Source organism: Porites lutea, chromosome 1 (genome assembly GCF_958299795.1).
Source record: "Porites lutea chromosome 1, jaPorLute2.1, whole genome shotgun sequence".
NCBI lineage: Eukaryota > Metazoa > Cnidaria > Anthozoa > Scleractinia > Poritidae > Porites > Porites lutea.
In genome coordinates this window covers 44,359,248-44,376,490 of record NC_133201.1, presented here as the reverse complement: position 1 = coordinate 44,376,490, position 17,243 = coordinate 44,359,248, and the positions used below count along the sequence as shown (strand labels likewise).

Genomic DNA, 17,243 nt, shown 5'->3' with positions numbered 1-17,243 from the left:
CTTTCGTTTCCCTTCAGAGTTCGAGTTCCGGGGTTCAACTGTATATGAGAAGATCAGTCGACAGTAGTGGGGATAATGCAATTGAGCGCGCATAATATTGTGATCATTATCAATGGAGAGCAAGTCAAAAGAGGGTGCACAAGGAAGAAGAAGAACAAGGAAAGAATCAGTAAAGAAAGACAAGAAAAGGTTCATTTCCCAATCGACTTTTCTTGATAAAGCATCAAGCGTCTTAGATTATTGTTTTTTGATAGTATTGTAAGTTATAATCATACTTCATACATTTCATTCAGGCAGCGCTGCCCTTAGCTTTAATTACATGATATAATTCATCCTAGGAAGCCTATGAATGTCCAAGGTTCTATAATGAAAAAGGCTGAAATAATTCAATTTGATAATCAGCAAAACTGTTTCGTATTCCTTTTTACGTTCCTCCATCTGTATTTCAAAATAAGAAAATCCATAGTATATTTACAAAAAAATTGAGAGAGCCTGTCTTTCAAGGAACCTTCAAGACAGAATCAAACTTGATAAAGATTATAATATCAAAATCGAATTTTACTTGAAATGCACTGGACCAAGCATGTCAGTTGACAGCCAAGAGTTAAGGATTTCTTTTTCAGGGGCAGAAATATACGAAGAGAGGATGCTTAATCCTAATTGGCAAGTTTGGCTTAAGTATATATTCTCTGGTTCAAGGGACTGTTTGTACATTCCAATCACAATCGATTGGAAAAACCTGGCAGCAACTGACCAATACAAAAGGTCAAGCTCAGAGGGAGAGAGGCTGTAAACACTTTGATAACCTCTCAACACGTGACCAGCAGCTCTGATGGCTTCCTCATGTGAATCACCTTGTTCGACTCGGAGCATTATCATGTACATCATGCAAATCGCAACTTCAAACACTCTGTAAGAATCTGAGGTATCCCCATAATCAAGAAAGCTTATTGTATGACGTTTACCACGCCGATTTGGAAGGACAAGTATGTTCTTATCATTGAGGTCACCATGGATAACCTGTTTATCTAGATCACCAAGCTTTGGGATGACTCCATTCACAAACTTCTTGTAGACATGTTGAAGAAGTTCCAATTCAGAAGAATCATGGCTTGCAACAGATATGTATCTTTCAAGGATATTTAATTGAGCCAAGTCCCATTCTTGTTTCACTAGATCACTGAGGCCAGCATGTTGAAAACTCTGGATAAAGAGAACAACCGCATTACTCACATGATATTTCATCACCAGTTTTTGTAGCCTATAAATCACCTACCTTTAGCAGTATTACCACCTGACGTTAAGATCCGGGTACTAATTGGAAATCGACTGATTTCCCCACTTTTCTCACAAATCTACCTAATAAATTCGCATCAATGGTTCGTTACGAGGAGTATAGCGTTGTGTAATAAACATAAGCTGTCCAGCCTGATTTTAAGTCATCCATTCTAGTCACAAACCATAGAAAACGGCACCAGTACACCTGTAGTTGCCTAAAATAACATACCGTAAAATTCCGAAAATAAGCCCCAGGGCTTATATTTTTCAAAGGCCCTTTTTGAGGGGCTTATTTTTGGAGGCGCTTATCTACGGAGGGAAATTTGCGTTTCCAAATCGACTGGGCTAGCCTTACAGTTGGAAGTATAATTACCGTTTTTGCTTTGTTTTACTTTGTATTTGTGGGCAATTTTCCAAGTACAAGCCCCCTGGGGCTTATATTTGGAGGGGCTTATACATGGAGGGCTTATTTTCGGAATTTTACGGTATGATTTTCGGCTTGGTGACAGTGCCCAATGTACCCAAGATCACTTTATTATACTGATCCATCATTCTAAGAAACTGCACTTTTACAGCTTATTTAAACATGATTATAAAATTTCAAGTTATCTAGACTTAATTTGAAATTCAACCAATGGGAAAGACTTTGTTTATGAAAATTCGTATAAGTAACCACAAACTCATGATTGAAACGGGAAGATATAATCAAACTTCCCGTAACGATAGATTCTGCCCTATTTGTAACTCTGGTATAATTGACCACTCCAGAAAATACCATAACATACTATAATGCTCTTTGTTTGTCACCCCAAAATTTTGCGTAAGCATTGTCTTCAATTTCTCTTGGGAGTTAAAATGGCCCCAAGAGAAACTGAAAACAATGCTTATGCAAAATTTTGGGGTGACAAAGAAAGAGCATTATGGTATGTTATGGTATTTTCTGGGGTGGTCAATTGAAGACGAATTTCGTTTTCTCTTCCATTGTCCAAAATATCAATCCCAAGGGAGAAATTCTACAATCAAATCCAACAAACTTTTGTCGACTTTAATCAGTTATCTTACACAGAATTAATAATTAAATTGATGAATTCACAGAATTTTTCCGTAAATTCACATTTGTTGAAATTTGTCTCATTCAGGTAATGATTTACGTACTAATTTGTTGACTGTGGTAATCATTGCATTGCATTATCATTGTTATAAATTGTAACTTTATGTTAAAGCTTTTGCAATACCCATGCAAATAAAGCTTATGATGTTGTTGTTGAGTACCACCAACGCCCTGTGTACCCACGTTTTCTACTTAAAAGCAATCCACTGCTTTGTATACCCATCGGTCATATTTTAAAGTAGCCTCTAACAAGCAAAGTGGGGCAAAAATGCCCTCAGTTATACATTGGGTACCCGAGGTTTAAACACAACACCACTTTGTGCTGGTACCTAGGCATTAGTACTTAGGCAAGTGTGAACCGGCAATGCCCTATAGGTCACTCGAGGTGTAAATACAACACCAATTTGTGCTGGTACCTATAAGGCACTAGTACTTGGGTAAGTATGAACATTGCCTTTTAAATGCTCCGTATGCACGAGGGAATTAATGTTTTGATTTCATCTGCGATAACTATAAAACCAATCGCATTGCGTATAAGAAACGGATCTTACCTTCAAAACCTTATTTATCTTTGCCGTGTAACGACCCAGACTGAAGAGCAGCTCTTTTGGGCAACGAACATCTTTGAGAAGCTTTCCAGGCATGTAGCTCAGAAGTCGAACAGCATTAATTCTTGGAGGCAGCCCCTGTTCTTTCGAGTTTTCTTCACTGCCACTTAAACCATAAGAGGACAACTGGCATTCCATTGTTAGTTCACCACTTAACGACTTCATTGGAACCGGGCAAACGAAGCCACGTTCTTTCAAATAAAGCAAAAGCGCGTTTTGTGCATTAATATATGAAATGTTTTGTGAATCGACGTGGTTTAATATCTTCAACACGAATTCATCTTCACTGGAATTCCCTTCTTTGCTCTCTTGGCTTGGCAGAACACCTTTCAAATAGAAATTCCGGTCGTCATAACTGATAAATTCCTTGACTTTTGAAAAGTCTGAAATACGAAGACCGAATAATGAATGTGCAAGTCTAACTGCGCCTTGTTTATCAACGTAGGGTCGTGTTAGAGTTAAATGCCCTCCACCGCTTTCCGTCTCGTTTGAATTCACGTCCATTTTGTTATCATCCACAACAACTTCTGAATACCTGGCCACCCAATTATACACAATGTTAGAACGCTTTGAACACTGGCGGTTAACACAATACGCAGAGTTGTTGTTATTCGCTAATATGCTAATAAGTGGCCGAGTATTCTGAAGTTTAGTTGCCCGAGAACACCTCCAGGCTGCTTGACCACTCCACCAGCCAGCAATTTTGCTTGCAGAGCATGCGGCAATCATTTCAAGTACCTTGAACACCTCGAACTTACCAGAGGTTTTGAGTATTTCACTATTTGACTATGATGACTAATGATCTTCAGGCATTCGTTTCAAAGCCACTGAAGAGTAGCTTTTACACATGACTGATTTACAGCTGATTTTGCATTTTAAGTGTCTTAGATCGAGAGAGTTTTGAACGGATGAATTTTACCTGTGCAACCCGTTTACTCTGGACCGTGCTAATTCTGCCACAAAATTTTGCACAATTTGCCGATCAAAAACTTGCATGTTTCCGCGGGTCCCGAAATCCCGAAAGGTTGATCCTTGCAAGTTTTGTACGTTGAAACATTTGTCGGGACCCGTTGCAACGGGGTCAAGGTACATACTCTTAAATGAATTTAGCAAAGCAACTGTAATCGACACCCTTAATAACATTACGTACGTATAATTCGTTACAGTTTTGGCGTTTGTGAGTAATATGGAAGTGACGGTTCCTATCCATGAAGCATCTGAAGCTTCATTTTTCATGTCAAAACGTCCGTCAAAACTCAGAGCCAGGATAATGCAGAATTCGACAGAGAAATGCAACGACAGAAAAAAATTAACAAAGGTGATCGATCTAGTCACTTTGTTTCACAAGAGGTAAAATTTCGATCTAGAGTAAAAGGGAAACTGAGAACAGCAGCTTCAAGGGCAGTGGCTGGAAGAAAGACAAACGGTAATTAATGCCAAAGATGCTAATTCGAACGGTGATGAGTCATGTCTCCTCGGGTGCGCATCCTAACAGCTATTTGCTTCATGTTCAGTGTGTAGTCAGTCTTAACGGTCAAAGATAACTGGGAAATCGTCGGACGATACCAAAGATGTAGAAAGTGCTTAAGAGCATGGCACCACACAAATTACTGTAAGGAAGCTGACGGGACGTCATGTGTCAAATGCAAGAAGAATCAACAAAGCTCTATTCATAGCGAAAAAAAAGGAGGACCCACTTATATCCAATTTGAATCCCGATGAACCAGACTTTTTAAAAAACAAAAGTAACTGACCAAGAAGCAGAAAATCGTATCGTCCAAAGGAGAGATATAGTTTAGTAGGAAGGTGGGGCTCCCATGCACCCATATGACGCATTTTTCTAACTTACTTTTTCGTAATCCTTATGTCTTGTAGACGAATTTGTATGTTACCATCTTGAAATATTAAGGTAATTTATACGAAGTTTTTCTCGTCTTAGCTAAGACGCGTCTTATCTAAGGGCTGTTCTAAAATAGGAAGCGTCTTAGCTAAGTCGCATCTTATTTTAGACGAAATGTGCCGTTTATACGGAAAGTTCGCGTCTTATTTAAGACTCGTCTTTTTTTTCCTCGGCGTGTAAATGAACCTATTGTCCCAAGGCCCTTCATGGCGGCCATCTTGGCGGCCATCTTGGATTTCTAACCAAAGTCTTTCGTCGACATTCAATTTTGAATTGACTTCAAACAATTTTTTCTAGAAGAAATCAATCAAGTGTGTTATTTTGTTATTTTAACACACTTGATGAATAAGAATTATATATATGAGAATGATTCGGTTGATTTACAATTTTAATCTGATGCCATTTCCATAAATAAAGTAATTTAAAGTGATTTTTTTTAAGGACAATTTGAAGTTATGTTTTCCAAAAAACCCAAAACCTAGAGAATTTTAAAAAGTATTAAAAAAAGATGGCAAAAAAGCTGCCAAGCATTCCGGTAAATTAAAAACGCACGCAATTAAATGGGGCTTGGTGACAAGAGCAACCGAACATGCGCCGTCTTCCGCCTTAAATCTAACATGGCTTCGAACCCTTGAACTAGGTAATAGCCGTACGTAAGATCTTTGAAACTGGATTTTGAAGACTGTATAAAACACTTGTGTATCGTTCAAGACTAAAATCAAAAGCAAATGAAACGAAAAATAGATAACTCTGATGATCAAGAAGTTTTTCGAAAGCATCCTGCCGTTCGTTGTATTTTACATTTGACTGAGTAACATTTAGCATGGCGATTTCACGCCAATCAGTAACGTCAAGGGATTTGCCATTGAGAAGCTTTCTCAACTACAGAATATTCATCAGAGGAGTCTCATAGGGTCTCGAGTTTCTTATAGCATAGAAGATGTTTGTAATGAGATTCCAGAGGCTCTTGGTCGTCAACGAGGCTGTTACCAAAAGTTTAAGAAAAACCAGGATCGTTTTAGGGGTAGCGCTAACACCTCGTGAAATAATCTAGAAAACACTTTCCCCCGTAAGATATCATCCTCATCTGCCACGCGGCTGTTTCCTCCAGAGCGTATTTTCTGTGAAAAGCCTGAATTAAAATTGTGTGGGAAAACACCGCGATGCATAAAGTTCCCAATGTTCAAGGATGAGGATGGAGCTCTAAAGGAGCCTGCTTGGAAAACAGATTGAGCTTCGAGCCCTTGAACTAGGTAATAGCCGTCTACATCGCATGGTACAAGACGAAGATCTGTTTGCAAAAGAAGCCCAGTTTCATCCGTCCTGTGGTAAATCACTTAACCTGAAGTACGCAAATTACCTGCGTGATATAGCCTGCCAGAACCACGAGCTTTAAGAAAACTGATACAGATCATTGTAAGAATCGTAAGGCATCTGTACATCTGAACGCATTCACGGTTGTTTTTGGTTTCATTCAAGACTGTGTAATTAGGCAGAAAACCGTCGTGTTGCTTGCATCTCTGCGTCTTCTATAAATTCAAGAGTTAGAAAAACACGGATTCGACAACCCAGAGTAACAGCAATGAGAAGTTGAAAGCAAGACTTGAGAACCATGAGATTAACCAGTTCATCGCCTTTGCCAAGGTCAATCCGGATGACAAAGGTTGTATCACTTACAACCTGGTCTACAGTGCCAGCATCTCCCGCGGCGTTGCAGATATGCGGTAGCATACACTTATAAGCTGGGGTCCACAGACAAGTACAAGGATGTCGCCCTGCTCCTTCGTAGTTTCATCCAGCGGAGTCGAAGCCTCTTCCACAGCCTCCATCAGCCGACGATCTGGATGTAAAGTCACCAGATGAATTTCTCCCTGTCGAACTTGTGAAGTCCCTGTACTATGTCATTCCTGGTGATGCAGATGTGGAGAGGTGTGAAAAGACTGGACGCCTCGTTCTATCTATACGGTAGGCCAGGTATAAGATATTCCTTGTCCATTACATGCTCAAGTATCACCTAGCTTTATAAAATATGACAAAAGTAAATCGGGCGCTGTGATTGGTCAATTGGCCATATTTAAATCAAATCAAATCAAACATTTATTATGTAAGAATACATAAATTTAGGAAACGTCAGAAGTTATCCCTATCGAGGACCCTTTCTACATAAAATATAAAATAAATATACTACAATGTGAAATTTAAGAATAATTAAGAAATGGCTAAAAAAAATTTCACAATACTTCCTAAGTTTACTTCGAAAAATGCTGAAGTTCCTGTTCGTGCACTATCTCTTTAGAAAGAGAGTTCCAATGTTTAATAATTCTAACAACGAATGAGTGCAAAAAACAATTTACTCTAGCTAATAGCTGTGTTAATTTTAATGAATGGTTTGATCTTGTTTTACCATGACAGTTAAATTCAAAATAATCATTACAGTTAAGGCCATTAAGACCATGAAATAGTCTTGTAGCACTCTAGCAAAGATAGATAAGACCCCCTTGATTGAAGACTGGACCACCCAAGCATTACCAGTCTTTCTCCGTACGGAGAGTCCCTAGATGACATCGGGAGAGCGTATTTCGAGGCCCTACGTTGGACTCGTTCAAGAGCGTCAATGTTCTTCTGTAAAAAGGGTGACCAGAGATTACTATTTAACCATTGTTAATTTTGAGGTACTTTTATATAGAGCTAATCACTGTTTAGTACTGTTTAAAAACCAGCAGGAGTGTATTATTAGGTTAAAAAACTCGAGGCAAAGCCGAGTGTTTCTAAACCTAATAATACACAACTGCGAGATTTTTGAACGGCTTCAAACTCTCTGATATAGCACAACTCATTGTTGCACTAATGTTTAGACTTGGAGTTATTTTGGTCTAAGAAAATGGACGTCAAGTTTAACCGTGTTTTTATCAGATATAAAGACACTCATTTAACTTTAATTTCTTTAGTTTTTTATGAATTGTTAATGAGTTTTTGAAAGCTTTTTCAGGACATCTGCCGTGGTGTAACGAGGAGAGAGTGGAATTTGTCAGAACACATCCTTTTATGTACTATTGTACGACACTTATATAGCAGTAAACAACTTACTACCGTATTCAGTAGGCTGCGTCACTGTGAGAACTATGTCTTCGGCTTGGAGCTTGAAACAGCACTGGCCAAAGCCCTAGATGAGGTTTTTATTTCCCTTAGTTTCCTGATAATTACCGGAGAGGGCAACGAGGTTTTCATCTTGAGTGGGACAATATGAACAAAATAACGACAAACATCCATGGCTCAAATGTGGTGAAGAGTGCCGGTGGGATCATGATAGCGGAGCTCCACGTTCGCGCGCGTGGGCGTAGCCCCATACCTAAGAAAATGTGGTAATCTACCCATCCGAGAACTTTTGGTAATCACGTGACCGCACGTCGCACCGCCCGTCCGTCCGCACCACAGGCATACCAATGTAAAATAACTCAATCAGCAGATAGGTCAACCCAAATGCAACTCGAGGTTATTTTGCCCGGAAATGGCATAGCCACCCGCGTCTTGTGAAGCAGGGACAACTAAAGAGTCAATAAAGACGATAACGAAAATTAAAGCGGAAATTGTTTCTGTATCCGTGTTGTCTAAAGTATTAAGCGTAAATTAATTGTCCTGTCCACAAATTTGTAATATAGAGAAAGAGAAAGACAGAGAAAAAGAGGAAGTAGGGGGCAGATCAGCGAAGCTCAACGAGAAAAAGAGCGACAGAGGGCTAAAGCAAGAAATAATAAACATAGGAGACATTTTTTGTTGGAAGAACACCTAGGTGAGAATGAGCGGCATTGAAAAAAAAAAGTGAACAAGAACACGTACGACTTTTCCTCCATAAAACGTGTAACTAGGACGTTTCTAGAACTTTCACGTTGTAGTCGTTCAAAACAACGGCAAAGAAATGTACACAAAAAGTGTGCTGCACGGGCAATTAGACCTACTGTTGTTTTTTTTCGCCGTTCTCGTTGCCTCCGCTTAGCATTACACGATTTTATATTTTGTTTGAGCAAACTATAAATGTTATCGAGAGCTTCGCTTTTTGCCCTTGCTAAATCTATATATACAGGATGTGAAACCGGGGTTTGATGTCAGCAACAAAGGGTGATCGAGTACTCCCCATCTACAAACGGAGCAACCAGTGGTGACGAGCTCAGCCTCAACTAAGATCTCAGAGTAGCCTGAGCCTCTGCATTTGTTGCCAGTCACCATGCCTATATAATTCATTCTAGTATGGAATGACCCTGCAATCACTACATGCTTCTTGTAGCTCATCTGGAAATTTCCAGATGAGGGGAAGGGTCTTCATGCAACCACCAAGGTCGAAAGTGTTCTGGGCCCAGTTGTTTGAAGGCCGATTAGCGCTAACCCAGGGTTAATTTTTCACCCGGGTTTCTTTCTCTTTTGCTCAAAAGCATTTTCCCGGATAATTTTCTCTCTTCTTTTTAGAGCATCCAATCATCAACTTGTTGACAAAAAGAAATTAAACTGACAGAATTTACTTTTATAAGCTTTCATATCTGAACTCAAATTTCGCACTAACCCTGGGTTATCGTAACCCAGCTTTGAACAACCCGGTCATGTTCAGTAAATATGCCTGACCGACCTCCTAAGTGGCCTCCTCTGATCGCCTCAGAAGCTCTTTGATCACTGAGAACTCTGTAAAGGGTTGGTTGACAGGGGTAAAATAGTCAATTGCCGACTTTTTGGGAGGGATTGTTTTAAGAAAAAATTGCGTAAGCTTTTTCTCCAGGTATGAACATTATTTTTTTATTAATGCAAAATTTTACAGGTACCAGTGAACTATAATGAGTTCTTTCACAAAGTAACTAAACAATGAAAGCCGAAATACTTGCATGAAACTTAACAACGGGCTAATCTCAGAAAGAATTGTTTCTCCTCGCCAGTAATTTTTTTGTTTTGGATGTCGCAAGTAATGTTGGATTATTTTTTTAGTTGTATATTTTTCTTATTTTTCTTATTATTATTTACCACGTGCGCCTTTTGTGTTTTTTTTTGTCTTTTTGCTAAAAATACTTACTCCTGTGTATTAGATATTCCGCGTTAAATAAGTACTCCTTGTAGATTATCTAACTTATTGAATTCTTGAGTTTTGTAATCGGGATACAAGAGCACTAATATTGTATAAAAAGGAAAAAAGCGATTATAATTATCACGCTAAGTAAAACGGTTGTAATTTCAGATGTAGTTATTTGAAACCTCGTATACTGTCTCTATGATCACTATCGACAGTCTACTCGATGTAGCAAGATCAGACACTTGTCAAAAAAGTTATTTCTCCAGTGGCATTCTCCGAAAATCTTAATTATCCTGTCCATACTGTTCGCAATGAAAAACCGCTCAGTACAGATGATAGCCAGGCTATTAAGTCTGTTCTGTCCTATCGTGCTCCGGAGATAGGTCTTCAAGGGCCGGAGGCTGCTGAACGAACGCTTCGATGATGTTGCAGGAATGACGGCCAGAATAGATCTGACCTTGGAGAACTACTCTGCGGCGATCATTTCCAAAAGGCTATTGTTGAATACTTCAATTACTTCTGCAGCTGTTTTGATTTTTTTTCTCTAAGTGTATTGTGTTGAATTGACTGAACAGGCGTTAGTCTGCTTGGAGTAGGTCCTTGTCAAGATCATAGTACCTGGCAATTTGGGAACGGCACTATAATTTTCCGCCTAAGAGAGATGTCCGTCTCGTAGAGAGTCAAGTAAAGGGAGTAAAGAAATAGAGGGAACAACTTTAGGTGTCCGTTACGAGAGAGTTGACTGTATTTTCTTGTTTTCATTAGTGAGAAAATCGGACACGTAAGATTTCAAGTAGGCAGTCAGATTAAAGCTTACCAGTGACTTAGTGTGCTTAGCATGAGCAATCAGTAATAGAAAAAGAACTGTGTCATTGAAAACAGTGCGATTTAGACCTTGCAGAAAGTAGGTTAAAATAACTCGTACTAAACTGGATTACGCCTAACAGAATTGTAAGTATGTTCAGTGATGCAGGCAGAAAGCTGTAGGGGTGTGTTCGAGCAACTCGTTCGCTACACGTAAGGGACCAGGAATCTGATTTATATCTTTGTCTTTATTCTTGTTTGACTTCTGCTAACAATCATTTAATCTTAACCTTCTTACTCTTCATTTCTACTCAATCCTAACCAGCTAGTTCTAGTATAGTATAGCGGTTTTCATAGCCAAAGCTGTACATCAGTGTTGGACATGTTTGGGTTAACTGACCGTGGGAATAAAATCAAGGTGAACTCGGTGTGGGTAGTGTTTTGAGATTACTGAACCGACATGGTTCCGATCGGAAAGAAGACAAACCAATGAAAAACTAAAACGCTAGTTAAGAAACCCAAACAGGAACTTCAACGAGAATAGAGTGGTTTTCGTTTGAGTGTCGTAAAACCAAAACCAAAGTAATTACTCTGGCCAATCACATAGGACACAGACAATACATTGAACCAATCAAAACTCGAAGTAATTACATGTGGCTGACGCAAAGCGCGGGAAAATGCATGCGAGCGCGTCACAATTGGCTTTGGTTTTACTTCTGATTGGATGAAAAGGTGGCGCGAATCTTTTAAGCCAATCGCATCGTGTAGAAAGTGCAAAACCAATTACTTTTCGACACTCAAATGCAAACCGCTCTAACGAACCAAGGTCAGCTATAATATCACAAACACGACCACTTATGAAAAACTAACATCTGACAATGGCAAGCGAAGAATATTCCTAAAATGGCATTAGGTAAACTCAAAACCTCAAGTACAAGTAAAAACAAAAGATTAAAACAAATTCCAGTACAAGTTAAAACAAAAGATCAAAACAGGAAACACTTAAGTGGACAAATCAAGACTAACCTTGACCCACTTAATGAAACAAAAACGAAACTTAAAAGATGAGGTAGAAATTAAAATATTTTTCAAAATACTTCACATCAAAGCTTGTCGATTTCATTTCGATTAATTCTGATTTATAGTTGTTATATTTAGTAGACCGATATGTATACCTTTATTTTCAGTTGACTAATGGTTACAGTAGTCGTTAACAGTTCTTGGTGGGAGTTAGAAGTTGCACCAAATACTGAACTAGTGCAAAAAGTGTAACGTTCCTGTGGGCCGTTTTTTCCTAGTATACATTTAAATCCAATAGTATCAAAACTCGCGGTGCGAAACAAACAAAACTATATGTATCCACGTACATGTGATATACAAAATGATCAGAAAGCTGCCTCCATGTCACGTAGTTGCCTACTACTATGCATTTAAGTTGACAACCAATAATTAAGTGTTTCTTCTGCTGAAAAAGCATTGTAAGAAGAAAGGATTTTTAATCCTAATTGACAAGTTTGGCTCAAGTATAAATTCTCAGGTTCAAGAGACTGTTTGTATCTCCCTATTACACAAGTCTGAAGGAACCTAGCGGCTACTGACAAATACAAGAGCTCAAGTTCCGAGTGGGAGAGACTGTAAACGCTTTGATAACCTCTCAAAACGTGACCTGCAGCTCTGATTGCTTCCAGATGTGTATCACCTTGTTGGACTCGGCGCATAATGATGTACGCCATACAGATCGCAACTTCAAACACTCTGTAGGAATCTGAGGTTTCCCCAAAATCAAGTATACCTGCTATTTCATGACTATCGCCACGCTGAGTAGGAACGACCAGTACGTTCTCATCATTAAGGTCACCATGGATAACATGTTTATCTAGATCACCAAGCTTTGGGATTACTCCATTGACAAACTTCTTGTAGACATGTTGAAGGAGATTAAATTCTGAAATATCCTGGCTTGCAACGGATATGTATCTTTCAAGGACATTTAACTGAGCCAAGTCCCATTCTTGTTTCACAAGATCACAGAGGCCTGCATGTTGAAAATTCTGCGTAAAGACAGCAACCTTACTTTACTAAAATATTTAATCACTCTTATCTGTAGCTAAAAAAACATATGTGTTCCTAGAAGTATTGATACGTGTTGTAGTTCCCGACCCCAGCAAAATTATCCTGTTCACAACTGATTCAGAATCAAAGTGACGTGTCGGCCAGGTTCAAGCCTCAACCTCCGATCCTAATCTGAACTGAGCAGGAGAAGGATGGAGCTATACTTAGTGCTACTTACAGAGGTGAAGGTGGTTTAATGGATGATAGGAAGCGGGTGTAAAGGGAAAATTTTTCAATTTTTCATTTCCATTTCCCTCGTAAATGGAAAAAAAAAGATCGTTTCCTTCACAATCATTAGGCGACAGTAAGGACTAAACCTGCCCTTGGTCCTTTATTGCAGACCACCTTGCTATACCACGCACCCCTATATTACGAGCAGGAAGGAAATCACAGATTCCAGAAGAAGTCAAACGCCCTCAACGGCTTCGTTTTGTCCTTCACCTTTCAAAAATATTTAACCTGCACAGCCAAATCCCCACCAAACATTTACAAACTTTTACGAGTGATGGACATTAAGGGTCATTCTATGAGTGTGGGGATCTTTTCACATTGGCATTTATTTTGACTGTTACGACAACAACTTGGTTTTGTTTCCTCTAGAGGACTGAAGTTTGACCATTCCCCTGCATACACAAATGCATCTGTTCAGCACATCTGCTCCGTTCGTAAAAATTATCTTCATTGAAAAAAACAACAACAACAACAACCAAGCCAAAAAAAAATTTTGTACCTTCAAAACTTTGTTCATCTTCGCTATGTAACGACCCAGATTGAAGAGAAGATCATTCGTGCAACGAACATCTTTGAGGAGCTTCCCAGGCACGTAGCTCAGAAGTCGAACAGCATTAATTCTTCGAGGCAGCTTCTGTATTTTGGCGTTTCCCTCACTGACACTTAAACCATAAGATGACAACTCGCATTCCATTGTGAGTTTATCACTTAAAGACCTCATGGGAACAGGGCAAACGAAGCCATGTTCTTTCAAATAAAGTAAAACTGCGTTCTGCGCATTAACATATGAAATGTTCTGTGAATCGACGTGGTTTAATATCTTCAACACGAATTCATCTTCCGTGGAATTTCCTTGTTTGTTCTTTTGGTTTGGCAGAACACCTTTAAAGTAGAAATTTCGGTCTTCATAACTTACAAACTCTTTCACTTTCGATAGGTCTGAAATGCGAAGACCAAACAATAAATCTGCAAGCTTTACGGCACCGTGATTATCAACGTAGGGTCTTGTTAAAGTTAAATGCCCTTCACAACTTTCCTCATCCATTTTTTCGTTTACAGAAACTACAGAATATCCGTTCACTTTTTTACATACTATATGTCGGACCAGAAGCTAACACAATAGCACAGCTGTTGTTATTCTGTAACGTGTTAGTACCCGGTCCAGTTTCCTGAAGTTTAGCTCAACCCTCGAATACAACTGGACTATTTGTCCAGTCCACCAAACATTCCTGACTTTGAGACCAGACAACGCAGCACTCTTTTGGCAGTGTTTTTGAAGGTTCTATGATTTTTTTTGGCTTTAAAAGATAATTTTAGATGCTAAGATCCTTATCGTGACGAAAATGTCAATATTGGCAGTTGCAAAGGCTTAAAATTAGACCACACACTTCCGTGATTATATTTTCTGGGTAACAAAAATTTTTGCAGTTTTGAACCATATATAGCAAAGTTGTCTGTGGTTTTACTCGAGTTTCAATAACCGTCTCGTTTAAAATACATACTGTATCATACCTGAAACACGATATAAAGATTCAAACAAGTAAGAGTGTTTTTTCGGGGGAAAAATTATGAAAGATAGAAACTGATTGCATAACCGGATGCTTTGTCTAGCACTGACGTCATTGCGAGTATTTCCCGGTTCAACATAGTTCAATATCTCACTTGCCATTCGCCTTAGCTGCATATGCGAGGTACTGTGGTAAACGAGTTGGCTGACAGTTCTGTTGATCCCAAACATCTCAACCTAACCTCTTCCTAACTTCTGTAATACGGATTCCTCTGTAATTCGTACACGTGGCTCTAAATCCAATTGATGTCCACGTTGTCTGATATTGCGGAGGTTTGGTGGTGAAGTGGCACCATTTCCTACTTTCATATCGTGGGAGGGACTGAGTATGAGTCCATGTGTATGGGATTATCGCCAAAAGACCCACATAAACAGAAAGAGAACACGCGACGGAGATTGAGAGATTACGCCTTGAGATTACACCCTGAGATATATCAATGTCGCACAAGATTCGTCTGTCCAAAAACTCGAACATTTACAAAGCAACGTATCATTTGATTGCCGGACAAGTTTCGCGTGTCACAACGTTTTCACACAACAGGTTATTTTAAGATCGATTTTGGCGCTTACGTAGACGATATTTTTTTTCATAAACTAGTCAGCGAAAGTTACAAACCGGAAAAAAGGCTTTTTTCGACGGTTTACTTATCAGATACTTACATTTCCTTTCGTTTTTTTTTTTTTTTTACAGTTTATATTTGCGATAAGCCACATAAAGGAGTAAAGGCCCTGTTCTCGTGGGATAAAGTACTCTGAAATAGGTCTAAGAATAGACTGGTGTCTGGAAAGGCCTTGTCAGAAGCCTAGTGCGGGGGGTTGATCGCTCCGAGACCCCCGAGTAAGGGGCTTCTGACTCCATATCAAATTCAAAGATATTTGCAAGGGGAATTCATGCTCTTGAAAGGTTTTATTTCTACGCCTCTGAAATTGGACGACTTTGTCTTCACAACTTACTGAATTTTGATTGGTTCTGCGGTGTATGTAGTTGGTTCCAGACCTTCAGAGAGCGTGAAAAATACATAAGGAGGAGGAGAAGGAAAGGGCGATATTATGGAAAGCCGTTCCTTCGCTCTCACTCCCTACCCCACTCCCTTGATGTTTTCCTTGATCACATCTCTTTGCGCGCCGTCCCTGCAATCTGAAAGTCCGGAACCAGATACAAATAAAGTTGTTAAGAATTCGCAGAAACATTGTCAAGTTGCAATGGCTCCGAGTATACAACCACACGCATGCACTAATATATAGATTAGCCAAGGCTAAAAGCGAAGCTCCCGTGATAAATTTATAATTTACTTCAAACAATAATCTTGTAACCATCGCAACGAAATCCACTTAGAGTTGAGCATGCGATCAGTTGAAACTAGTGACCGTCACGTGGCTACTAAGGAGCCGCAAGGTGAAATCTCGCCTGCCACATTTTATTAGTTTTGAATGCCGCACACATTTGTCACCTTGGTTGGAACTATTTGATCGCCCAATCAGGAAGAGCGGTGTAATACGAAACTGAACTGCAAACGAGCCGGGCCAAGCATGACAAACCATTAGCCGAAAATCAAGTCACGGACAAAACAACTACATGTAGCAAGTTATTCAGGATCCAGGAGGGGTATTCTGCAGTAACTCCAAACTGAAGAAACTAAAACCTTTATTAAACGGTCGTTTAGCAGCAATAAAAAGCATAACGCTTCAAAAGAGGTCAAAGAATTCTCTAAACCGCCTCAGAGGTCAAATTCTGTCAGAGACAAAAACCACAGGAAATCAATGTACAGGAAGCACATCAGCCTATGACTTCTCAGTCGGCAAAAATAATATTTGCTCAGTCAAAACGAAGAATCCTCCACACTAAAACAGCATACTCCACCCGCTTTTCTAAGTTGCCAGTTTTCAATGATCAAGCGTTGTCTTGATGTTTGATGCTTGATCAGGGAGTTTGCACTGCGTGACAAAAGGCAATACTGTCTGATGCACTTTCGTTTTTGAGCCAATTTCCTGTCGTAAAACGAGATTAGTTTCAGCCCTTTCTGAATTAAGGATAGCAGAAGACGTGTCTTATGAAATTTTGAGACCTATTTCCGTCAAAAAATGTCTTTCGAGGAGTCCAACCGCAAATCTTATGGTGGAGTGGAGCCTGTTAGCTTGCTTAATTTTATTTCATTTCCACCACCAACACTTTTTTGTTTCACTTCCCCCACCACCACAATTCTATTGTGTTCCCTCCGCCACAACCACCACCATTACATTTCTATTGTTTTCCTCCTCCACAACCATCAACCCTTTTCTTATTCAGTTTAACTTCCACCAACACCAACACCACATTTCTATTGCTTTACCACCACCACCACCACCATCAAATAGACTGCTTAAAGAGAAGGTCAAACAGGCCAAAACCAGGCCCAAAAAGCCCAATTCAAGACAAAATCAGGCCAAAGGAAGAAAAGGAATTACGGGCCATTTATATAACCTATCTAATTGGCGGTGGTGGTGGGAAAACAATGAACACTTGTCTTACTTTATATTCATCGACCTAAAAATAACTAAACAACCTGTCCAACCGGTTAGACCACCAAAAAATAGCACATGAC

At 39.4% G+C, this 17,243-nt stretch overlaps 2 protein-coding genes across 2 annotated transcripts; both read right to left on the bottom strand.

Annotated features, from left to right (window-relative positions):
• Nucleotides 1-237: 237 nt before the first annotated feature.
• LOC140938808 (hydroxylysine kinase-like) lies at nucleotides 238-3,799 on the bottom strand. The gene is made up of 2 exons (XM_073388340.1): nucleotides 2,941-3,799; nucleotides 238-1,203 (listed from the first exon to the last, which is right to left on the bottom strand). The coding sequence occupies exons 1-2, from the start codon at nucleotides 3,724-3,726 to the stop codon at nucleotides 559-561; spliced, it is 1,431 nt and encodes a 476-aa protein (XP_073244441.1). The 5' UTR covers nucleotides 3,727-3,799; the 3' UTR covers nucleotides 238-558.
• A 7,772-nt stretch (nucleotides 3,800-11,571) lies between these two features.
• On the bottom strand, nucleotides 11,572-14,333 carry LOC140938798 (hydroxylysine kinase-like). The gene is made up of 2 exons (XM_073388330.1): nucleotides 13,594-14,333; nucleotides 11,572-12,802 (listed from the first exon to the last, which is right to left on the bottom strand). Exons 1-2 carry the CDS (start codon nucleotides 14,137-14,139, stop codon nucleotides 12,182-12,184), a joined length of 1,167 nt encoding a protein of 388 aa, XP_073244431.1. The 5' UTR covers nucleotides 14,140-14,333; the 3' UTR covers nucleotides 11,572-12,181.
• Between the last annotated feature and the right edge of the window lie 2,910 nt (nucleotides 14,334-17,243).